We start from the raw sequence: 26,258 nt of genomic DNA on the forward strand, positions 1-26,258 counted from the left end.
CATAATTGATTAATGCTGAAGGTTTTGTTAGACCAACCATCAAGGATAAGACCTCCAATGTGGGTAAGAAAAGAATGTGAAGCCTCCCTGTATCTTCTGCAGTACACTCACAGAGCCTGCACTGACTCTTTGTTTAGGACTGTTGGAGATTTGTATTTGTTAAGCAATGCTTTTGTCATTTCTGTTTTGCCCTGTTGGATTATGCAGTTGTGACCTCTAAGATAAAACTAAAGATAAAAATCTTACACAATTATTAATATTCATTCACCTCCCCAATACAGAATGATATTAGATGGTTTAAACAATGTACTCCCTCTTATCATTTAAAAAATATATTCTATGTCAGTTCTGTTGTGATAGAATTCATATACATCCCCTCTTCCCCCCTCCCCCCCCCCCCCCATTAATCAATATGGCTACAAATCAATGATGGTATATTGGTAACATATTCTTTTGGTCACCCATCACCTTTTTTTTGGGGGGGGGAATTAAATGTTTTGCCCCCTTCACCCCATGTTTTATAGAATCCTTAGTTCAATATTCAACAAAAGATTAGTTTGTGGAAATCAGAGGGTTCACTGTGGTCAGTCAAGTTGGTTAATGAAGCAAGTGTGCTGATCTAATAATAATCAATTTTACAAGTATTCACATCAATTTTCATTCATTCATTTATTTTTTCCATTTCCAATAGAAACAATATGTGTATATTTTACCCAAATTGAATACATGAATTACATCACAATACATAATGAAAGATAAGTTTGCAGAATATTTTAAGTATACAGAAATGCTGGGAATGGAGAGGAATGCCCTAATAAATTGTTTCAGGCATTATGATAAAAATGGAGACTGTCGGTAGGATGACAAACACAGATCCGTTGTTGTACGATGTTATGGTGAAAATTAATTCTAATTTGATTTCTCAATGTGTATGTTTGAACATACACACGGGATGTTAATGTTTATACACCTATATTCTCATGCTCTACCACTTTCCAAGAGATGAAGCCATGATATGAGGATTTGACATACTCGGGTTATTGAATGTGATGCAGTTTATAATGTGAAGTCGCAAAGTAGATCAGATGACAGCTAGTCATGATTTGGAACATCAGATTTCCTTAATTTGTATTCTGTCACTTGGAAAGGAATATCACTATGTTTTTACTCCAAGATGATAAAGCTTATTACAAACCTCTTATAATCAGGTACTTGTACAGTGTGTTGCAAGTCTGTGGTGAGAGTTTCCCTTGCATAGCATACATTTTTGTCACTTCAAGCTTCAAGCTGTATAATGCTAACTGCCAAATTATTGATTGATTGTGACAAACAAAAATCTGGTGCAGTTGTGAACACCTTATGAGTTTTGCTTCAATGCACATTGTGAAAGCTTAGGTGTGTGTGTGTGTGTGTGTGTGTGTGTGTGTGTGTGTGTGTGTGTGTGTGTGTGTGTGTGTGTGTGTGAGTGTGTGTGTGAGTGCACACCACTTCAAACAAAATGGCAGTATGACCATGAGCAGTGCAAAATCACCCTCTGCTGGGCATGAACATAACTGTCGAAGAGCATTGAGTGTATGCTGTAGCCATGACGTCATTGTATGCATAATTTGATAATCTGTCAATGCCATAGGAGAATGTGGTATGACACTGGGTATGCACACATTTGATTTTACAGCTATGTACTACAATATCATACTTCAACTTGCATTAGTGGATGGCATCCTACAGTTTTATGCCTCCGCCACGAAGTGGTGCCGGAGGCATTATTGCTTTATGTTTTTCTTTCTGTATGTGGCATCTATGAATCCAAATCATATATTGAAGATGTTATGTTGAACATTAGCTCACAATATGATCACAAATTGTACCATGGTAACAGCTTTAAATCCCTTTAAGCTGTCTTGCTGTTGCCATCTTTGTTCTGAGCTGTACTAGATATTTACTGTAAGTTTAACTATGAATATGTTTTAATGTTAAGAGGGAATAGAATTGCTTGAAAGGCTTTTTGTCACATGTAATCAAGTAAATGTACTATAAAATATTTTGAATTTAATTTAAATCTCATTTTGAATTGAATGTCACGCTGTATGAACCTTTATAGAACCACCAAAGAGATCCTCTGTACCTTTTCATGTTTTTTTTTTCACATGCATTATTATACTATTAATGTTACCTTTGAAAATGATCACATTACTTCGCAAGTGTGATCATGTTGTATGTGAATATACATTAAATTGGAGGGTTATATTATGTAATAGTACAATGCATGGACTACACCACAAGTATTGTTCTTTTCATGCTTCAGAAAAGAAACACCAGGTATCAATACTACACTAGATATGTCTGATGCCATGTTTCAGTAAGTGATTGAGAATAGAATAGTTTTATAACTTTTTTTTTTCTGTAATGCTGTACATCATTTAGTTTGCAATTTAGAAAGGAAAATCAAATCTTAGTACAGTATTTTGCCAAGAGAAGTAGTATACAATTTGTACTATTGTAGAACTTTATAACCAAGGAGTTACTACTCCTTGTTATAACCTATACCCAGCATTCACAAATGCAATTTTTTTGCATCACTGTGATGCATTGCATGCTGGATAACAAATGTTTTCTTCTTGTTTTTGTTCTCTTTCTGGTAATCTCTCTCCCTCTCTCCCTCTCTCTCACTTTCTCTCTGTTTCTTTCTCTCTCTCCACCTGACTTATATTTGTCTATTTCAATTAAATCTCTCTGCTCTGGCGTGAATTCTTTTATGCACTTTCTAATATGTTGTGCCATTCACATCTCTTCCCAACCCACAAACTATATGATATCTTCTTATCTCACTTTATATGACATTCCTGGTGGGTGGCACTGGTATTAGCATCATTAAAATATTCTGTTAGGCCCCCCCCCCCCCCCCAAAAAAAAAAAGTTGTTTGTTTGCCCTTAATTGTCAAAACCCATGAGGGTTGATAGGTCGGTGTTTTTTGTTTTGTTTTTTTGATACCAAGTCCACATTCTTTCGCTGTTTGGCGGATCGCACTGCATTAACACCTCCAGTGCATTTGCGGCGTGATTCGTTTCTAGCAATTCTTCGATTTTGAGTTCTACATGTATTTTGAACAGAATATGGTGCAAATTTAGTACGCTTAACACTACAAGCTATTCGTTCAAACTAACGTCTTGCCGGGACCCGGTGGGCGAGGCTAAAACACTAACTGACAAACACTTATAACGGTCTTCTTTGTTGAATTTAGCAAACAGCTCCAAAAAGTACCTTCCCGTGAGATGCTGGCACCAACCTCCACACAGTTTTGCTGCCATGACAGCTGGTTACGGATATTGCAAAAGTAGCCATCTTGGCAGTCGCGCTGCACTGGCGTGGGTAGTCCTGCGCATACATGCATTGATTGGATTTCGTGAGTGTTCGTGCACACACGTGAGCCAAAAAGTTAGCTAGCAGCAGTGCATGCTGTAGCCTGCGGCCCCGCGCAGCTTTAATATGCTTACGAAGAACAACACGATTTACGACGGGTCGAGGTGATGAAAAACATTTTTAGACTTTTTTCACTCTTTCTTCAGCTTAAAATGGATAATTTTGGGTTTAAAACTGTTCATAAATTTGTAGAAAATGGAAAAAATTAAACTTGAAAGAGTAAAAAAAAAAATTTAAAATGCGACCCGAGATTTCTGTGATTTTCGATGGGTCTGTTTATATCTGTTTATATTCACCTGTCTATCCATCTATCTATCTATCTATCTGTCATTCTGTTTATGCACGTAATACATCTGTCTATCCATCTGTCTATGCATCTATCAATTTAATTTGTAAATCCATCTATATATCTGTGTTGTATATATATCTGTCTATCTGTCAACCGATCAGTCCATCTATGTATCTATCTATCTGTCCATCTGTCTATTTATCTATCTATCTATCTATCTATCTATCTATCTATTTATCTTCCTACTGTATATGTACAGTACATATACAAAAGGGTAATCAAACTTTAGAAGGCTATTATTTCATAATTGTCAGATATAGATAGCCCTATGATGGTGTTGAGGAAAGAAGCATTCTTCTTCTTTCCATTGGTACCCAATTGCATTGACAGACAAATATCATGCATGACTGAGCACATCAACTTTAAAGTAAACAATGACAAGTTACACTTTTTCAGGTTTGAGCATTATCATAAAGGAACATTGAATGTCTCACTGAAATATCTGCTTGTGTCTTTTTCTGTCCATCTCCTCTCCTCTCCACAGAGTATACAGGACCTCCTTTCTGCCCTGGATCCCAACAATACAGGCCTGATCAATTTCACAGCATTCTGTCAAGGTGTGGAGTCTGTCATTCTTAGTAGGAAAGGTGAGTTCTAGTACTTCGAAGTGACCAGTATAGTGTCAATTGTTTGCTCCTAGAACTTCCCCTTTCCTTTCATGCTTCTGTTGACATGTGTGAGTTTGGGATCACAGACATTTGTTTCCCCGTTTATCTTGGAAGCCAGTCACAGGTTATTAAGTATAACCAGAGGCTTGGGTCTCCCCTTTATATCTGTCCCCTGGTGTTTGGTCAGCTTTGTATAATCTGCTAGTGACAAGCATCTTTCCGATGGTTTTTAGTCACCTTGGTACAGTATACAGTATAATAAAAGATTAGAAGATTGCAGCAGAGTGATCACATTAAATTTACAGAACATTTTTTAATGAAAGTCGTGAAATGGCATGTGTATTTGATACTGATGTACAGATGTACATGTACATTTTGTAATCTGTAGCAAATTTAGGCAAAAAGCATTGTTGATACATGCAGTTTCATGCACATGAAATATCAAGATGTAAGTTTTTCTCGCTTATATTTTTGATGATCAGTTTTGAAGAATATGTCTCAATGCACAAATGAAAAAAAAAATAATCACAAGTCTGAAAACTTTTTCATAATGTCTCCTGCTTCCAAGAATGATAATATGCCATATATATAAACCACAGCACACAAACAGTGGATGCTCATTCTGAAAGTGGTGTTGACGGCATTAAAGGACAAGTCCACCTTCATAAACATAAGGATTGAGAGAATGCAACAATATTAGTAGAACACATCAGTGAAAGTTTGAGGAAAATTGGACAATCGATGCAAAAGTTATGAATTTTTAAAATTTTTGTGTTGGAACCGCTGGATGAGGAGACTACTACAGCTTGTGAGTCATATGCGTACAACAGTATAAAGAAAATGTACAGAAAATTCAACATATTTTCACTTTTTACGCATAATAAAAGAGCACTTGACTTGCCTCTTTCTAAAGGCAGGGGGAATAATATTACCCATAACATTTGTCGGTAACGAGTCGGGGGAATGTGTACTTTTTTTCAAAAGATGAAATCTTGTGAAATTCTCTTTATATTTTCCTTATATTGTCGTACGCATGTGACATCTAAGTTATTCACACACTGCAGTAGTCTTCTCATCCAGCGGTTACTGCACAAAAACTTCAAAAATTTATAACTTTTGAACAGATTGTCCGATTTTCCTCAAACTTTCAATGATGTGTTCTACTAATATTGCTACATTCTCTCAATCCTTATGTTTATGAAGGTGAACTTGTCCTTTAAGAACTGCCATTTTTGTAATTAATGTACCAAATTATTGCAAATAATCAGGGTGTTGCACAACACAGGCTAGGTAGGCTAATCCAAAATTCAAGGAAGAAAAAGGTATACTCTAAGCCCATGGCTCCTGAATGGTATCATTTACAAAAAGCTGGTTGAACAGCTCAGCTGCCACTAGCACGCAGTGACTTAATACTGTATGATGTTTGTTACCCAGAGCTCTTACTGTGCCCCACAGCTGACATTGTTGCCATGGTAATTCTCTCCCCCTGCAGTGGTAGATTGATCAAGTACTTAGCAATGAAAAGAACCCTGTTCATTTCACATTTAATACCACCTGCCATGATGGGAGCCCTCTAGGGGTAGGGAAATGAGAATTGTTTGATCAGTCCTATTTCATTTTCATTTGGTGTGTTGTACAAATCACTCACAAATTTAATCAACCCTTTAGCTCCTACACTCACTGCATCCACTCCTGAAAAATTGATTAAACCACTTGCAGCAATGTACTTATTGGAGGGGGTGTGAAAATGTTATGTGTTTCATTGCCTGGGTATATACCGTGGAAGCTAATGCATGGGCTTTATGCGCAATCAATTTGCCCCAATCCCATGCAAAACTATGGTGAAACTTTCTGATTTCCTGGGTAGGGAAAGGTTAACATTGTAAGATATCTCTAGGTGCCTAAAAGGCCCTGTAGCTTGGGGAGCTAAGGTTGACCCAATTCAATCAATCCTCATTCGCTGCCCACAAGGGTATTTTCGAAAACCAGGACTGGTGCAGGCATGCTAGAATAGAATTGCCCATCAGCGAATATGCACATTGAAGCATAATCATTGGTAACGTTTGACTCCAGTGGAGATGCTTTAACTTTGTGCATGCATACTTAAATGGTTATCGGTGATGAAGCTGTACACAATTCTTAAATATATCCCAAGTTGGGCCAGCCTTCCTATTGCATGGTATCCCCATGATACCAGGGGTCCATTTCATGAAAGTCATGTGAGAGACTTTTCGCTCATAAGACAAGCTTCTATTCAGAGACTTCATGAAATGGATTTTACTTCTCTTTGAAAAATCTCTCATAGCTACATATGAGCGACTTTAGCCATTCTTAGATTTATGTAAAGACTTTTATATTATGATGACTTCATGAAATGGACCCCTGGGGGGTGTTTCATAAAGCTGTTTGTAAAGTTACGAACGACTTACGAGCGACTGGTGATCAGTTCTTGTGCTGAATTATGGAAATTTTGATAGGTATAGCACATCAGAACTGATCACCAGTCGTTCGTAAGTTGTTCGTAACTTCACGAACAGCTTAATGAAACAGGGTTTCAGGGTTTAAAGCACATTTAGGATGTCACAGATGCAAACATGCAGGATGTTGTATGAATTCAGTAAATAGTGTTATTCTTGTTCTGTCAGATGACTAGCATGCACCAATGACCAGTCAATGGGTTGTTTGTTTGTTTTTTCTAGATAGATACATAAGGGCCATCATTCATTTTTCCATACAGTTCTACATTTCTTCTGTTATAGTATGTTGAGATGATGCTATGATATTATGTAATAATACATTTGCATGTGTTAGTGAGACCAGGGCCCCATTTCATAAAAGATGTTAGGATACAAATGTAGCAACTCTTGCTAGAATGACAATTTCCATAGCAACAGCGGCCAATCAGGAAGCTGGATTTTTGTCATTACCATGATAATCACCAGTGTAGCAAGTTTCTGTCATATCAACTTTTTATGAAATGGGGCCCAGGGAATAGTATGTAATTAATGCATGATTACTGTTGTAGATAAGTGTATGAAATCCCTATCTTTGAAGAGAAATATGTTGCTTGCATAAATTAGTAATCATTTGCCGTGGTATTAGAAGTCGCTATCAGTGATGCAGGTGTTTATCAATCTATTCACTTATTTACACATTGTTGTGTGGAAATGTTGCCAAATCCAAGAGATTTTAGACCATTGCATGATTGCCATTACCTCCGGTAAGAATTCATGTTCGTCTTCATGAGCTGGTATAGCCTGTTTGCTCCACAATCTTCCCTCCACAGATGTAACCTCTGTATAATGGGGTCACTTGCTTCACCTCTATTTTTCCCCCAGGAACTGTAAAGTTCAACCCCGTTAGGGGAATCAATCCATTCTAAGCCAACTGCATTTGGATTGATTGGGAGACGTACGTGAAGATGTGTGGTTGCTCCCTACTCCATTGCTCTCAACTCTGCTTTTATGGCAGACCTTTATGAAGAATTTTCTCAAGAATATGAAAGCAGTGAAGGATTCCAGTTTAATAGTTCCCTGCTCTCTATAAACCTGCAAAGCCTGCCCTTAGTTTTATGCCTTTGCCCCAGGAGAGGTGTCACAGGCTATCTGTGTACAAGTCATCCACCTGCCAGTCACTACCAAATCTCATTTTCAAAATAAGAAAAAGAAAATTGTGGAGTTTGCTTGGTACACGACATCCGTGACGCAGGGTGTGCTCGATAAGGTGCTGATGTACTGATTACATGTTGGCACAAGCCTTCAAGCTCACAGTCAATGAACTTAAAATGGCAATTTTAACTGTAACGTCATTTATGAATGTCCTCCGGTAACATAGTTTGATGGGCAGGGTAGAAATGATTGGACAACTTTATACATAAAATGATTGTCTTTCCACTTTTGCCACTCAGATAAGGTACTTTGTACCACTACTTCAGCTGAGATTTTTAGTGAGGATGTAAGTTGGTTGACTCTCCAATGACACACATCCATCGCTTTTGTCATGATGCTTTCATTTTGAAATGATTGTAACAGTTTTAATTCTATCATTTACCAAAGGTTTGAAGGTCAGCAGTAGATGCAATACTGTATACACCGAATATTTAGCGAGGTTTTTATTTTTGCAAATTTTGCGAGTCAGGTGCTATTCGCGAAATTAAAGACACACAAAAATATTGACTCTGATCCTGATATGAATGTGACATAAGCATATACATTCCTCCGTTCAGTTCAGTACTCCACGACCACAAATTTAACCACTCGCGAAATTGTCCCGTTTCGCGAAAATTGAGACTCGCTAAGTATATGGTTAGTCACTACCTAAGAAGTGAGAGATGTCGTGTTGTGACTCTTATCTCCTGCATAGTAAAAATAATTTTTGCAGTATCTCAAGTTGTATCTAGTGTCAATCCAAAAAGATATATCGTTGCTGGGGCGACAAGACCTCGTATCTACAAAACGTCAAATGTTGCAGGAGAGGTAAAAAATATATGGCAGCGAAAGCACTATATCAAATGGGATAGCCTTTCCTCTGGCATGCCATGGTGGCTTTAGTTTTGGGGTCAGACAGCTAGGATTTGGACAGGACATCACTCAACTGATTATCTGACCATTAATCCAAAAAAAGTCATTTTCACCAAAATTTCAGATACGAGGTCTTGTCGCCCCAGCGATGATACATATCTGGTGAAGATGCCTGCAGTGTCAACCTATCTTTATCTGTCTGAATAATTGGTGAGGAATAACACTGCTAAGGCTGCTATATTGTTGAGCAAGTCACATGAAATCACAGTGTACTTTTTCTTCTTCGTCAACTTCTTCTTTTTCTTCTTCTTTTTCTTCTCTTCTTCTTCTTCTTCTTCTTCTTCTTCTTCTTCTTCTTCTTCTTCTTCTTCTTCTTCTTCTTCTTCTTCTTCTTCTTCTTCTTCTTCTTTTTCTACCGCTTCTTATCCTCTGCCTCCTTATCTCTCTGGCCCGACTTTCCTTCCAGGTGGGGGCCATGGAGTAGAGGTGCCCCCATCGCTGTCGGACGACCCCAGACAGATAACGGTGGCAGACGACGATGACACAAAGAGCAATGGGGTGAGTATCAAAAATGATAGATCCCACTCTCTGACTGATGATCCGTTACGGGGTAAATAGTCGTCCCTTGGAGGGCAGGCTCTAGTATATGTCTGCCACGGTTTGACTTTTCTCACACGAGTCCGCCAAGTGTGAAATAATAGTGGTACCTGTGATGGCAGTGTAAACATTGAGGCAGACACGGTTACAATTGAGTACTTCATTTATTTTTTTCTTTTACCTTGGTCTTGCTCAGTTTTGAAATGTCAGTAGATTTTATGCTTTGTTTTGCCCATGTAGGCACAAACACAAATTTGTCACAAACTGTCATAGTAAATGATATGTGGTTTCCTCATGCTTAGTACCAGCTCTAGGGGTACATTTCTAAATAGGCTAGAAATAAATTGTATAGGATCTCCCAAATCATGCATTAAACTGTGGAGTATAATGGAGTGTGGGAATTCTTATGAATTAACCCCAGATGTAACTGAAAGCACCTCAATATTATAGCACTATCACAAACTGCACTGATATAATGTGAAGAAGTGGCACCGAGGTGAAAGGTGATATTTCATTGGCGTGCATTCTTGAAATTTACTCCATTGATATAGAATGATTTTATATTTATTTGTTAGTTCAGTATAAAGTACTGAATGAATGGTGTATAAATCAAAGGCTTTAATGATGAAGTACCGTATTTCAGAACATTTATTTTGTTTCAGGTCTTTTTTTAAAGAAGTTTTAAAAGATAACAAAGTGCCAAATTTGCTTTAGCACTCACTGGTTATTCAACTTAAGATATTAGCCAACTTGTCAATCTATTAACAAGTGGGTTCAAACTCTATTGCTTTTGTTGTCATCTTTTTTTTTCTATGCATCAGTCAGTTCATTTTCAGTGTGTTATCATTGATCAGATATTTGATTGAAGATTACACATTTTTTTTTCTCTCTTTTTGTTGGTCCTACTCTCAAGACAAAACCCCATATTTGCAGATTAACCCATTATTATCATCCAAGATATCAATAAATGGTGTGATAAATACCGGTCAAGTATCAAATCAATTTGACATTGACAAAGGAGACTGCTCCTTGGATTTATTTTTTCTTTTTTTGTCCTTGTCCAGTTTCCTTTTCTCATAAGAATGGCAGTGTATCTGCAAAGTCTTTATTTTATCATTTGTCTTTATTTTATCATTCTTCTTTTTTTTATACTTGACAAGGCTTGCATGTCATTTTAATCTAGAATTCTGACTTTTAGAATAGATGTGTGGTTACAGACATAATATGACCTTAGTGCATTTCTGCAGCATGTTGGAGCCACTACCTCCTCAGGGTGGAGGTCAAAGGCTATCTTTTGGTTATAAAGATATAAGCTGCTATCAGAGCATTTCGATGCTGTGGACAGTATGAGGTCGAGTCCCGAGTATACTCGGGCAGGTGTCTATGGGAAATGCGTGTTGTAGCAAAATCAAACCGTCCTTTAAAGGTCTTTAGTGGTAATTCATTGTGCTCTATCATTACAAGCCCCTCACGTACTGCCCATTGTTGAACTAAATCTAGATTTACTATCCAGGTGTGTGCAACATGTTTGCCTCTCTTCTTAGAGATTTTCCTGTGCATCATTGAATATAACTATCTTTTTTTTTTAATATGATTTATCAAAGGAGCTGGGAAGATTACTGTAAAATGGTTTGTTGAACTTTTGAAAACCTGTGCAGTGTTTGGAATCTTTTAACCAATTCTCTGCCAGCTACTAAAACTTCCATGATTTTGTACTGGACTGACTTTTGAGCTGCAGTAGGCAATGGATTTAACAACATTTAAGTAAGAATAAGCTAACAAAGTGATGGGAGAGGGAGAGAAATATGGCCAGCGGTAGTGTTGATGTGATTATCAAGTAGCTATGTAGCAAATTGCATTGACAAGACAACTGACCAAGTCTTCAGGTGAAGCAGTACCTGCCACCTCAGAGATGAGAAACATGTTTATGAATGTGTGGTGTTGTGTCTGTGCTGAACTTCACAAGAGTCATCCTCGTGACCTTTTACAGCTTGTTAAACTACAATCGAGCCGCGATTATCGGCAACAATTAAATCGATGCAACGTGTGTTTAGGGCATTCTCCCTGCAGCTTGGTATGTTATCACAGTCTTTAAAAATAGATAATGAAGCGAGCGATATCCACAATCTCTGCCTGAGCGTGTTTTTGGTTTTTGCAGCTCTTCACTTCTGAGAGTCACTTTTGTGGCAGTTGCGCAGTGTGAGGATGAGAGGTAAACCAAGCAGCCAGGTTTGTGGATGCCTGTCGCATTTCTTTATTTTCCACCAGAGATACGGCATTATAGTTCTTCTTTTCCTCCGAAAATGATACAGCGATTAATATTCGTTTCCCGCTAGCTGACAAGTTCTGCAGAGAGACCTGTCGAATGACGGAACAGTACATTGCACCTACTGTCATCTGGATTGACTTCTCGAACGTCTTGCACTGTGAGGTCTTCATCAAGTATTGACATAACTCTGGATGATGTTTTTGTGGAGGTTTCACATAGTGTGATTTGAGTCCACCACCTTGTTAAAACAGTCAGAAGGTTTTGCGGGTAAAAATGCCACATCTGTGTAGGACGTGTGGCATGAACAGCCATGCAGACATGCATTCATTCTGGTTCTAGCAATCTTTGAAAGTTGTTGAGGAATATTCCATATACTTCAAGAGCCCTTTTCATCATGCTTGTCAACCAAATGAAAAGGGAGTGAAATTTGCGGAAACATTTCAACAGAGTTTTCATTTGCGCTGCATGCATATCAGTGCAATATACTGCTTGATAGATTAAACACACCTCTTGGCAAAAGAAATTTTAGGAAACCATAATTGTTTTGCAGCTGTGCTTGACTATACTGATGATGTGATGTATAGAGTCAGCATAGAAAGAAAGACCTCACCAGTATAATACTCTCATGAAGAATTATTGCACAGTGTCTTTTCTTTTTTTTTTTTATTCAAATAATTCTCTGAATAATTAAACTGCGGTCAAAATTCATAATCCCCAAAAGTCAGGCATAACATTTTCAAGAGTGTCAGAAACTGAAGAACGATTACAACTGTGGGTGCCATGTTGGATATTTCAAAGCCATCCGCATCCCTCATGATTCCACTGTTTCTTACGTGCTTTGTGAGCGAGCTTCCAGAACTCCTGCCATTGAAATCGTGTCGAGATTTGCTCTTTAGAGCCGCTGATGCTACGGCAAGCGTGGCATGGAAATTGCTAGGAGCGTGGCTTTTCATGGGTTTCTTCATTTATGCCGTATTATGTGAGACAGAGGTAAGTGATACATTGAAGGTCGATTGCTAGAGTTAGAGTTGGAGTGTACTTCTTCCTTTAATCATCAAACATGTAAATTTAGCACTATTTCATGATCTTGTAAAAGTAGTACCATATTTGCAAGTAAGGTCTGAACATAATTATTTCAAGCCAAATATTTTCTTTGCGGACATTAAGTGATGGATTCTGTTCATGGCCAAACTACAAGAATCGCACCATTTTCATTTATGCAGAAATGTGTTGGGACAGTGAGTTGCATAATATAGCCTTTTGAATCATGCATTCTAATTTTGATTGTACATTTTCAGTGTGGTACAGTATATCAACAATCTTGCTAGTCAGGGCAAACACAACATACATGCAAACATACTTGTTCAAAAAATACTTAAAGCAAAATGTAACTGTTTCCTTCCGCGAAGTTCTTTTTTTCTTTTCCTCATCTTGTTTTTACATAGAATTTTATGTTGTGACCATTAAAAATTTACTGTGGTACAGCTCTTTCTGGCAGTGGATAATCATCCAAATTCGCAATTTATGCATTTCATTCATGATACGTACGTACTTGTTTCTACAATTAGACAAAGTGAACTTGACGGTACATTCTGAATTAGTTCAGAGATTACTTCCTGTATTCCCATTTTTGTTCAAAGTTTATCAGTTTGTTTGTTTGTTTGTTTATTTTCTTCTCTTTTTTTTGTTGCAATGCTAAGGGTTGAAATTTGTTGAAATCAACTCAACCTCAGTATATAGTCAGAGAGGAAATGACTGTCATGGGAATTACTCAGTTTATTTGACATTCCAAATGTGTCAACTCGCTGTAATGTGTTTGTTTGTTCAGGTTTTTGTGACGTTCTGTCACTACTGTGCAATTTCCTTGTTGTAAAACCACAGCAGTCTGTAGATGTGAGTACCACACTGGAGTGCTGGCACTCTCCCATCAAGCTTCTAATATGCCTGTTATGCAGTGTAACGCATTGTTGCACTAATAGCAATTTATGGTCACGATAATCATCTATTCAAGAAGTCAAATGTGATCTAAATAATTCTGGTTGTACATGAAAGTAGTGCAAGGAGGCAAAAGTAATAAATAAACTCAAATTTGCTGCCAAACCAAGGAACATTATGATAGACTTATATATTTTCCTGAGGTAAAGTAGTATTTGGATGTCAGTATTTATTTACTCGCATACAGTCCTTCAGTGTTTGTACTTTTGTTTTTGATTTTCAAGTGGGAGGGATGGGGAGTGTGGATTTCAGGACTATCACATGATATCCTCGGTTGGTTTCAATAACTGTCAGGTGCCTTGTTGTAGACTTCCTATCTCAAAGAACATTCTCAGCTGGTGGGGAAGGGGAAAGAAAGAGGGGGGAGGGACAGAAAAACTGGGGTTCCTGGTGTCAACAGGGTACACTGGAATGTCAGTGTCACGTGCGCCGCGGATGGAAGGAGGGCGACTTTCGTTCCAGCTCTGTCGCTACTTCCAGGGCCTGGATGCATGTGATTAGGTCCTCCTCAGATTCCAGACAGACTTAATACGAGCCCATCTGGCATCACAGATGCATCGCGAAGCATACTGGAGCAATGTCGCCTTTGACATTTGTCATTTCATCAAGGTGGTCACAGAATCGTTCACGTTCACGTATACGACTTCAGCATAAAAGTTGTGCCTGTTTTGACGGTTGGGATGTGGTACAATAACACCCTTTGAAGGTGCCGGTGCTCTGCTGATTATTAATCAACCTGTGATGGTAATTCAGTGGTCCAGCCTGGACGGCTCTTCCTCTGTAGCTATCGTGTTCTTTACTCTCCTACCGCTAATGATTGCATCGTCACGGCAAGCGGAGGATGGCCTACAGTCACATGACACCTCATGTAAGTCCGAAGCATGCTTAGAACGTCCTTGACTCCGCCGCATGATGAGACATCTCATTGCATTTGAATTTGTGGAATTTGGATTCCGGTAGCATCTTTTTCTTCATCACCCTCTTTTTTCTTTTTCTTGTTCTTCTTAGGGGTTGGGGCGACAGAATAAAATTCCTGACAGTAAAGCTAAGAAGCTACAAACTCTGAAAACATAATTGGTATGTTTAAAAAGAAAAAATGATATATCTTTAACTTCTTGCTGTCTAAATTTCAAGTGTTAAGAATACTTTAGAGCTGACAACTGACCTTTTTGCTTTTGAACTGACAACATGATTCAAAATGATACAGAATGATTGTAGCCCTCTCTCCATTGCATTGTTTGACTTGGCATCATCAGATTTGTGAAAGATAGGTTTTGGGAACACCATGTGCATGTAGTCCTTGAAAGGACTGTTGTTTGGCAAAAGAAGACACTAGAAAGAAAAGGGTGAAGACGCCCTCAGTAGGGAAGTGATATAGGGAATTTGTAAAGATGGCAAATAGTGATGGTCGAAGGGCAGTGGCGAGCCAGAGTTAAGGTTGCACTGAGGGAGGATGGGGGACAGGGACAATTGTAAGGGAGAATAGGGTGAGAATCACGTTAAGGGTTTGGAAATCAGTGGGGAGAGAAAGATGGACCAGAAAATCATGGGAAAAGATGGAGCTAAGTGATGAAGATACTATGCAAGTGTAATTTCCGAAAGATGTTATTGTTTATCAACTTTGTTCTCGTGCTTTGTTTCTTTAAACTTTCAAACAACACGTAATCATCTGACTTGCAGGGATGTAGTAAACCAGGGTTTGGTTTCCACTAGTGAGATGATTATATAGCATACAAGATTTGACTTGTGAAATCCATGGCTAATAACATGTGACCTTTCTCTGCTGGTCTTTTACCTCATTACCTCTTGCAAATTTGTCGTTTTGATTCATTGCCCTACTTTTTCTGAATCTTGACTGGCCTGGCAAGTTTATTCCAGCCATTTTGGGGGCTTTCTTCTGACACAAATTACATCAGCCCTTTGTCTTACAGAGTTGATAAAATTTGATTTGTAGAGACGAACTGAAAGCGTCACAAACTTCTTTGATAAATGCAGCCAGACAAGACACATTTCTGTTGAGGGATTATTCAAGGAAGTTAATGCGATACCTGTCAGAAGCTATGTAATTGATTTTTTATGCAGCAAGACACCAGCTATAAACCAAAAAGGCCATATTACAATATGCTTTGTACATGCATCACACTGTGGAAGAAAGTTTTCTACAAATCTAGATGAGTTCCTTTGCAAAAATTTACGCCAGCTTGTATGACAAAAAAAAAGGAGAAATGAGCTTGAAATGTCACCTGATGGTAGATCATTACAACATCAAACAAACGTATGCCCCAAATGCTTTATAATGTTTGACTTTAAGTACAGAGAAGAATGTGAAAGTTTGAAAATCACCTAATTAGCCAATATTTTGATCTATAAGGATGTCTTGCATAAAGCACAATGCCCTACAGATTAAATTTGTAGAGGGAAACAAATTGAAGAAACTCACAGACCCTTCACCCCTCTGAATATTACTAGTATATCTTTCTGTCAAAGAACTTGTTTGTAAACATGTATAGGTATATGTATTTCATACTCAAACATTTTTTTTTTCCCTATGAAGATAGCAAGCTATTAAACTTAAATTCAGTTTCTCCTTTAATATCATGTTTCTCAAATCATATGCCCAGTCAGTGATGTGGAAGTGCTTTAACTTTGAACAGTTTAACCTCTAAAACAGTATTAATGGACTGGAGGATTAATAGCTTGACCTTGTGTACACTTTCAATGTCGTACATGCCCACATCTGCATGTTCAGACTGTGTGTAAACATAATCTAGAGTTGTGCATTTGAATGACAGCTATTAATTGAGTTCATGAAATAGCTTATGTCACGTCATGTACAGCTTTTGAGTCATCTTGGGGGGGGGGGGGGGCTCCATGACTATAGATACAATGATACCCTTTCTTACAGGTGGTTGCAAAGAAGCTGCAGTGTAAGTGTGAAACGTGTAGGTTTGAAACGATCCCACGAGGTCATCAATTATCAATTTGCAGCATCCCTGCCTGACAAAGTAAGACAAAAAGATTTAAATTCATTCCATCTGCTGCACTTTGATCGAGTGGTGCTAGCCAACAGAAATTATGTAAATCTCGCTGTGACATTTGAAAAAATATCGATACTGGTGGCAAAAAGCTTCTCCGCTTTTCAGTCAGTAATATGATGTCTTTTTCTGCAGTTACTCATGTAACAGAATTTCCCTCTTTCAGCTTTCAGGGTGTTTTTATCAAGAGAGAATGAAGTGTAGCCAGTGAAGGAAAAGGCCAGGTTCTCTTGTCCTCAAAAATATCAGTTGAAGTTTGATATGTAGTATCTGATAGGTTCTCGCATAATCCTCATAGAAGTCCTGTGGATAGCCATATTAGGATAAAGAACATGATATTCTGATCATTTGTGGAGAACTGCAATGTATTCGTTTAGCCCTCTATAGATCAAGGTTTAGAGGAACCAAGTAGTATGTGTTAATAATGTTTAGGTTTTTTAAATTTTTATCAAGTTGAACAACTTGTCTTTTTATAATAAATATTTTCTTGTAACTTTAAATTCAGCATGCGTATTATCTGCATTCCTTTTATTTTTTGTAACCCTTAATGTGTGTGTGTGTTTGTTTGTTGGTTTTGTTTTATTTTTATTTTTTTGCTTTAGATACATTTTGGTTTGTTTGCTGTTGTTTATATTATTTTTTTTTTTACTTTCCATTAGTGGCAGTCAAGGAGAAGTTGAAAACATATAGATCCCACATATATTAATGAGGTCAGAGAAGTTTACAGCTGCATACATCCTTCTTATTTCCAACTTTTTTTTTTCCAAGTCTTCAAAGGCTATTAATAGTATTGGTTTGACATCATGAAATGGGGATTTAGGCAGTCACAGCACTTAACTTTAAATGTTGCATGCACCTGAGACAAGCTTAGCTAAGCTTACAAATCACTTTTCAAAGAGGATTAATGATGAGACAGCCTTTTTTCCCTGTTTGTGTTTTCTTGTTTGGTAAAGTCAGTTCAGGAAACACCAGTGTGTTTTTTCCCCCAAGAATGAATCACGCTCCACCTACACAAATTTGATCAAACTGCCAGGCCTTGTGGGGATTTCTGATCTTAGACTAGAGTGAGGTAAGGTAGAAAATGAAAAAGTAGAAGAGAAAGAAAGGGACAGACAGAGATGGAGACAAAGAGAGAGGGGGAGAGGGAGAGAGAGAGCAAAGGGAGTTTTTAGACTCATTATAGTCTGAAGTCCATTGTGATACTCACTCCCCAAGTACAATGAACATGTCTGACAATACTTGAGGGGGATTCTTTATAGAATGTTAACTGAAAACAGTCAGGACAGTGTACACCTCCCCATGTGCCCATGCCTGAACGCCTCAGTGATTATCATTCTCGTGGATCAAAGGTCTCTATTGGAGATGACAAGATAAAGACAGCATTATGCTAATGAGGCCGACATGGATCTATGATTAGAAACCTGGGACTCTGCTCCTAATTGTGTGCCTGTTGTTTGATCCTTTTTTGAATTTGTATACTGTGCTGATGTTTTATAGGACATCAGCGAAAACTCGTTCCCCCCCCCCCCTCCCCCTTTCATGCTCAATTTCCTTGCTACACTTACATAGAACTATTGGGTCACCTTTGGTTTGACAAGGGGGTGTTTTTTCCAACAGTGTGATGTCATAACAAGACAAACTGATTTTCCCCCTACAACACAGCTGGACGAGCAGTGCAGCGTAACGTACATGTGTGTGCATGTGTGTGTACTCGGCATTGTGTAAATTGGTACACACGCAACTGGCGCTTACATGCTGCACTTGTGTTCTGCTAACAGGAACAAAAACTGACTAACTGTGTGCTAAAAAAACTGTCTTGAATGCCAGCATGTTTACCAGGATCTATTGCCGCGAGTGAGGAGAGGAGCCTGTAGCTTCAGGCAGTGCCAAGCAGGAGAACTCAGAACTCAGAACGTAGGCGAACTGTGGACCCAGGGGAAGGAACCACTTGACTGTGGCACCGGCTGCTATAAAAACTCCAGCAAAAAACAGATGGTCCCTGCGCACTTGTTGCATCAATCACATCACTCTGATTGGCCCAATGCTGAGTCCCTCAGTCTCCCACGGTCTACCTCCCTCCCACTCTATCCGACTCTCATCCACTTTATACCCTATCAAGTTCACAGACACTGTAACAAGACTTGCAAGTGGAGTGCGGCTACCACCACTCTTGGTGAAGCTTTGGTTAAGGATTTCTAAAGGGGATCGTGTGTGGCTATGCTTACAGCGTTGTCTTCGTGTGAGCTCTAAAGGGAAACTCGCCAAGTAAATCTGGAATGTGGAACAGAGTCTGTTTTTCGTGGTAGAGAGGGCTGTCGAGTTCCATGGAAGAAAGTGACCAAAAGTAGGCGGAGCTACCATTGTTGTGATTTCAAAAAAAAACACACACGAAAAAAGGATAAAGCCAGGAGGCGCATATCCTAGAATTTCGAAAAAGGAAGTTATCAGGAGTGAGTTTCCTGTCATTTGTGGTCACGGTCAGTGGGTGGTTGTGTGGTGACTACCCTTTCATTGCCAGCTTGGCAAAGCATTTGTTTAGCATCAATATTTCTGCCTTTTTAGGGGTCAAAGTCTTCTTCGCAGTCATTTAAGTTGCGTCACATGCGTGTGTATTCAGTTCCCCCATTTCCTGCGTCTGGCGAGCGAACTGCGACGTAATTAAAACTCTCTCCGTCTCATTCACTCTCAGTGGATTGGTAGACAGCCTCGGCAGGACGTTTGCCACGGCCAATGTTGGATTTTTATAGCTGTTGGGAGGAAGCGAAACTGTTCCGCTTTGCTGATGATAGGAGTGTGTGTATATTGTTATCAGCTTTGGAAGAGCCAGGTGATTATTGTTTTATTACGGAGACACCGAATATCAACTTCGCTTGACCGAGCCAATTATGTGTTTTGCAGTGGACCAATGATCACACCTACCGCAAGATTACGATAAAAATGTCACAGGTTTGTATTGGTGATATACATGTAGGCTGAAATCCGCAAAGGTAGTTTGAATTAAGTCTTTGGATTATCCAAATTTTGATTGCGTAAATGTGTGTGACACATCACATACACCAACAATATATTGGCCTACATCCAATAACGACTGCTTGCTTTCACTTTATTTTGCAAGGTACAATGTACAACTACCATATTTCATACAGTATACCTGTTGTAGTCAATTGCCTGAATTAAAACCATGGATTTGATGTGTACTACTACCCTTGTGAATTTTGGACCATGTTTTTCATAAATATCTATTTTGTACCACTTAACTTTGTGTGTGTATGTTGGGCAGACATACAGTATTCAGAATAAAGTATGTAATGACATGAAAAGATATAGAAACTGTACTCTGTAATGAAATCAAATACTAGTTTTTAAAATCGCATGCTTTTTCCTTTGCCAAGTGTTTGTTTGTGTAGAATGTCATTTAAAGGGAATTTATAGACACAATATATATCATATACAATATATATATGTGATTTTTTTTTTCTTCATACTCTCTGACTGGCAGCACACTGCTACATTGTATGTCATAAACTTCAAATTGATCATGTGTAATGCTATGCTTGACAGGGCAGATCATGCTACTGCAGGTACTGGTCCCCATAGTTTCTGTGCAGGCTTTATCATGCATTATATACCTCATTTCTAGAATCCTCTCATCTGATTGGTTAAAAGGGGAGTCATGAAAATAACTGTGCCCTATTTTTGAGTTACTGTGACCGGGGCCCGGGCACAGTTAGTAAATAGGTTTTAGAGACAGTCGCGACCCCGCACTTGTAGATCGCTCATAATATGCACCAATGATACGACCGCCGCGCATTCAATCAGCGTGCTGTAAAAGAGACTAGCGGACTGGTTTGGAGACAATCGCATCCCCGTAGTACACGTAACGTACACTGTACACATCACTGTACGCACCAATGATACGACCGCCGCGCTGTCGATCAGCATTGATTACGAGTGCTGTAAAAGAGACTAGAATCTATATTTTCGGTATCTATATTTCGGAATCTATATTTTCGGTATATAAAACAAATAATAACTGCTTGACATTCGGGTCACAATTAAAATTATGGGCCCTCGGTGATGTGAAAACCGTAACCATGCCCTCAGCTTCGCTTCGGGCATAGTTACGGTTTTCACATCACCTTGGGCTCATAATTTTAACTGTGCCCTCATAAGCAGTCATTATTTGTATAATCTTTTGGCAACAAAATCCTCTTTGTGTTGTCCCATCCATGCTTATCTCTGTGTGTGCTGTTGAAAGCTTGGTACCGTAATCAGGGCATAGTAAATTGCAGTTTCACCTATTTATCTGCCTATTCGACATTACCAGCAAGTCAGCAATGTATTATTCGCATTGGTTTTCCAATTGAAAATCTGCTGGAATATGTTGTTATGTATTTGTCCCAATTGATTCACATTGATCACATAAAACAATGATGAATTCAGCTCTTGAAATATACACTGTCAGCCTACCTGGTTTGCTCTATGTGTATAACTGTACTACCACACAGGGACAACCATAAAGCTGTCAGAAATTGTGCTGTGTGCAAAGAACATGACAGATATTGACTCTACTCAACCCAATGTTTGCTTTGAATGGCCTTTAATTCCCTGTCTCGCTTTGGCAACAGTATTCATCATGTGCTATTATGTGATCAGGGTCTTTGCTGTGCCCTCAAGGGTAAAATCCCCCCAAACATTCCCACTGCACTCACAGGTGTATAATGCATGGGAGCGTGGAGGGAGAACCCCCTTCTTGGATGCTGATACTTGGTGTAAAATCATAGACCACTCTGTTGTTTTCCAAGCATCCTGAAAGATTTCAAGAGCAGAAATCAAAATACAGCAACAGTACTACTAAAGCCCTTTTTACACTTGTGTTTCTTAACCCCGGACTTTCTCTGACCCAGGACTATCGTTAGTCCCGTACCAATTTTTTCAGCTTTTTACACTGGCCAATTAGTCCCGTACTATCTCTTGTACGGGGCTAAGGAGAAAACTGACCTTTTTACACTCGTATTTCTTAGTCCGGTACTTTCCAAACCACATGAATATTCATGATTACGCTGTGTACTGTACACGTACACGCACGCACTGGCAGCACTTGATTACCTCATTTCTGATTGGTCAGTGAGGGTCGGACTTCGTGTCCGTCGCTTAGCCCAGGATTATTTTTTCGTTCTGTTTACACTCACTTGCTTGGCACCGCAATTGCGGTGCTAACCCTGCTATTTTGCAGGGCCAGATAGTACCGGACTATCGGTGGGGCTAGCCCACTTTGGCAAAAACGAGTGTAAACAGAAAGTGGGCTAAGGATAGTCCCGTACTAACGGTGGGGCTAAGGCCCCCCCCCCCCCCTTGGTACGGGACTAAGCAAAAATTTACAAGTGTAAAAAGCCCTTTACTGCTTCTCAAAAACTTGGTAGGGAAAAGATATGAAATACCAGGTGTATTTCGATACCTTTACGAGTCAGTTATTTATTTTTTAAAGAAGTTCCCTTCATGGTAAATTTTCATTCAATTTGACTGAGTTTATTCTAAGCTGGCTGATTGTTCCATTCATAGTAGTCTCTATTTGACAATGCTGTTCCCATAGGAAATCAACTTGTCAATTTTTATGCATAGCATCCCAGTCAGGCTAAGTTGCTCAAAGAATGATTTAGTAGCTTTTGATCCCCGCCTAGTTAACAAAAACTTTCTGATACTTTTATCGGCACTTCAAGTTTTTTTTATTCTTTTAAAAGAGTTTGACTTTGGCTGCTTATTGTCTTTTTGATGGCTTTACAGGCTTAGAGTCTGCTACACTGTATGTGTTTTTTCAAAGGCTGCATTCGTCCACTTTCCCATGATTGAAACACATTTCAATACCCACTGTCAAAGCGCATTTGTTAACGACTTTCTTATCGCGTTTCTCAATTTGTTACCTTAATCAACTCTGTCATGACTCATGAGTCGATTTGGAGGCCTTGTCACTGTGCAGCTCCACTGCGCAGTTTGACCTGAGGAGCAGAGATGTGGAGTTGGCAGTGGTTGGCATGGGCAGGTCCGAGAGTTCTTCAAAATGACTTCATGCATTTATCAACTCTTACAGAAATGCATCTTGTGGTTGAAACATGTTTGTGATCGCACTTATTATGGCAATTCAGAAATGCTTTTCTGAGGTCCCCCATAATCCAAACAGCTTTGAATTCATCAACTGCCCAAAACTCGCTGAAAGTTGTTTTGGTACCTTCATTCTGTGCCAGAAGTGAGTATCACTCAATGTTTACCAGTTGGTGACCCCCCCCCCCCCCCCCCCCCCAAAGAAATAAATGCAGTTGCAGAAACGGCCAATATAAATCATACCAGACTGTAGGCTGCTGCTGCTGCTATAGCGGACACAGTCACAGTATTGGGTAGGTGTGTGCAATCTTAGGACATACAGTGTAGGAAGTGCTAAGATTAGCAGTGAAGTATCAGTACTTGAGAAAACTTCAATAGAACATTGGTATAGAGTCATTACGCAAATGGGCCAAAAGCCATAAAAAATATCCCCAGAAAAATCGCACACTGGAGTTTGATCTTTCTAATTTTTTGTGTGAAGTTTGCCTGCATGATTTGTGGTGCAACATTCAACAGACAAAGTGTAGTTTAAGCTCTTTAGCCATTCCAAAAGTGACTCTATTTTTCTAAAGATATGAGTTTGCTGGATGAAATGTATGCGTTCTCACGAAGTACCAATGACGCACTTCTCTCAATAAGGAAGCAACCTGCAAGTGAAGTAGATAACATTTCATTGTTGCATGTTTCAAAGAACACTTTCCTGGAAAACCCAAGGCCCCAAGAGAAATTTCTGTAATAGAAACAGCAGCATAAAGGACCAGAGAGGAGACAAACAATTTTAGTATGTCTAGTTTTTTGCCCGGTGAGCACTGATTTGTTCCAACATTGCTATTCGGAAACACAGCTACTGTAACAACGACACTGTATTGGATTTAGTGTCTTGTTTTTGCGATGTCTTGTGAGAAGCTACAGAGCTGTTTTCAAGTGGTACTGTACTTTATGTCTCCTTACCCATTCTTTTTTCTTCCAGTGTGTGTATTATTTGCATGTTACATGTGATGCGTGTGTATGCATGACGTACAATTATGTTCCATGAGGAAGAAGATATGTCATGTGAAGATGATATGGACGATGATATGGAAGATGATATGTCATGTGAGTGTGTATTTTATTGCCTGAAACCCAGCCAGGTCTCAATTGCACAAATGCACACGTATAATGCATTGTATGGATGAGGCTTATTCTTACATACATCAGATCATAAGCTTGAACTTTGAAGAGAAGGCACACTAAAACGAATATACTGCTTTTTGCCAATGTATGTTTGTTCTTTTTCCCCTCCTTACCAAGATATATTTGCAGTAGATAGACTAATAAGTTTTTATCATTATCAATTGTATCGGGAGTTTAAAAGATATCATTTTCTCTCCTTGTATCAAGAGTTTTGGACAAATTTACATTCTACCATGATTACTATTAGGAACTTAGAAAAATAAAACAATGTTGTCTAGTGTATCTAGTGTATATTTTACTTAATTTGAGGAGTTTAGCTTTAAAGAAAACATTGCATAACAGATGGCACCATTTGCATCAATCAAGAGTCTGGTAATGAGACTAGAGCACACTACAATTTGATAGTTATCAGTCTTGGAGTTGTTATCATGGCACTGTACGACCTCATATGACCTTTTGCACTTTGGGCAAAGTCACAAACAGTATTAGTTACTTGTATCTTCACCCACATGATGTTTCTAATCTCTAAGATTAAACTCGAAGTTGTAAACTTTGATGGTGAGCTTGTAGTTTTAAATTATGAGGCACGTCCACACTACACCTAATCTGTGAGATTAAACTTTCGAGTGAAAATCCAACTCGATGATTAAACCACAGAACCGGGATAAATACATACACGTAGCACCAGCAATAAACCTGATAATGTGCAACAAGACAATAGTGTACAACACACACTGGAGGTTGACCTAGAAGCTAAGGGAAAAAGGGATTCACACATACCGTATGTCAAAAAAAAAAAAATTACAATGGTACCCTCTACAGCGATAACTTTAAAAATAGTGAATCAATCCAAATAAAATTTGGGAGTATGAAACTACATGTATCACTCATTGCCCATATCTTACAGAAAACCCCATTCAATTTGCTTCAGTGGTCAAAGAGAAATGAGTAATTTTGTAGAGCATGTCAGGAATCTCTTCCCTCCAAGTTCTGTCTATTGTGTTCACCTGTATGCAGTTCCAAGAGCATCTTAGTGCTAAACTTGGAAGAATCAGACTCATGACATGCCTTACAACAATCCTCATTTCTCTGTGACCGCTTAACCAAATTGAATGGGGTTTTCTGCAAAATAGAGCTAAGATGTTATGTTTTAAGACCCTGAAGTAGCATTTAGTCTGTTTAATCATATTGGGTGTTATCAATGCGAAAATCCGATTGTAATTTTTTTGGGACATACTGTACAGTAGAGGTCATGCTATTAAAACGTTTGTTGATTATCCTGATTATCTTGTCCACATGATTGCTAAGCTACAAGTAGTGACCCCTCATGGCTTGTGGATAGAGCGTAAACCCTTGAGAAGATGTCTTGTGGTTCTGGTTGTGGACTAATCTTTTAAGATTGCTATCTAACCTTCCAGTGCATCCACACAGTGCTGAGCTGCAAGCTAATCATTGAAGTTCAAAACTTTTTGATCAATTTTAAGATCAGAAATGTTGTATGACAGTAACTATTGTTTTTAAGTCTCCAGACAGTTATTTTTGTCAGGATAAAACACTGTATGAAGAACTTCAGTCAAAGTGTTTTAATCGGTAATTATAATCTCCATAAACACTCATTTTGGGTTGGATAAAGGAACAAAGTTACAACCAAATTTCAAGAACTTGCTGTAGAGTATAATGTACAGTGCAGTGTCATGGTTATAGTGCTACAGCTGTACGGACACGAAATCATCGTTGTTTTTAAAATAGCTACGTGTATCCGATGATAAAACATGGAACCTTTTTGATAAAAAACACAGTTGTTAGGAGTTGGTTATTTAAAAGCAAAATATTATACTTGTCATGAAGTCATTATTTGTGTTGATCTTGAAAAGGCATTAGGTAATTTGAGGCCATAAAAATGTATTTAATTTGACAGTACACACTCAAGCACAACATAATGTCACTACAGTGTATGTTTATATGTCACTATTTTTTTTTAAACATAGAAAACAATTGATGCTTCTTTGATTATTAATTATATGCATTCAGATGGTTATCTTGTCCATAACATTCTTGAAATGACATTGATTATTTAATTTTTTTGTTGTTTTACTGTATCATCATGACAATAACAATAACAATAACAATAACAATCAACCAACAAACCATAACGAATCACTGTTGTCACATGATACCGTGCAGTATTCGTG

The 26,258-nt window shown here is 38.5% G+C and overlaps 1 protein-coding gene across 1 annotated transcript in view; it reads left to right on the forward strand.

The window, feature by feature from the left end:
- LOC139738608 (rab11 family-interacting protein 4-like) overlaps nt 1-26,258 on the forward strand; it is a 74,560-nt gene that overhangs the window by 4,762 nt on the left and 43,540 nt on the right. The window contains exons 2-3 of the mRNA XM_071649224.1: nt 4,255-4,357; nt 9,365-9,456. Of these exons, the coding sequence (XP_071505325.1) occupies nt 4,255-4,357; nt 9,365-9,456 (195 nt within the window). The remainder of the gene's footprint in view (nt 1-4,254; nt 4,358-9,364; nt 9,457-26,258) is intronic.

The sequence above is a fragment of the Diadema antillarum genome, unplaced genomic scaffold (genome assembly GCF_040938485.1).
Source record: "Diadema antillarum isolate AM-2024a unplaced genomic scaffold, OU_Dant_1.0 seq00000759_RagTag, whole genome shotgun sequence".
Taxonomy (NCBI): Eukaryota; Metazoa; Echinodermata; class Echinoidea; order Diadematoida; family Diadematidae; genus Diadema; species Diadema antillarum.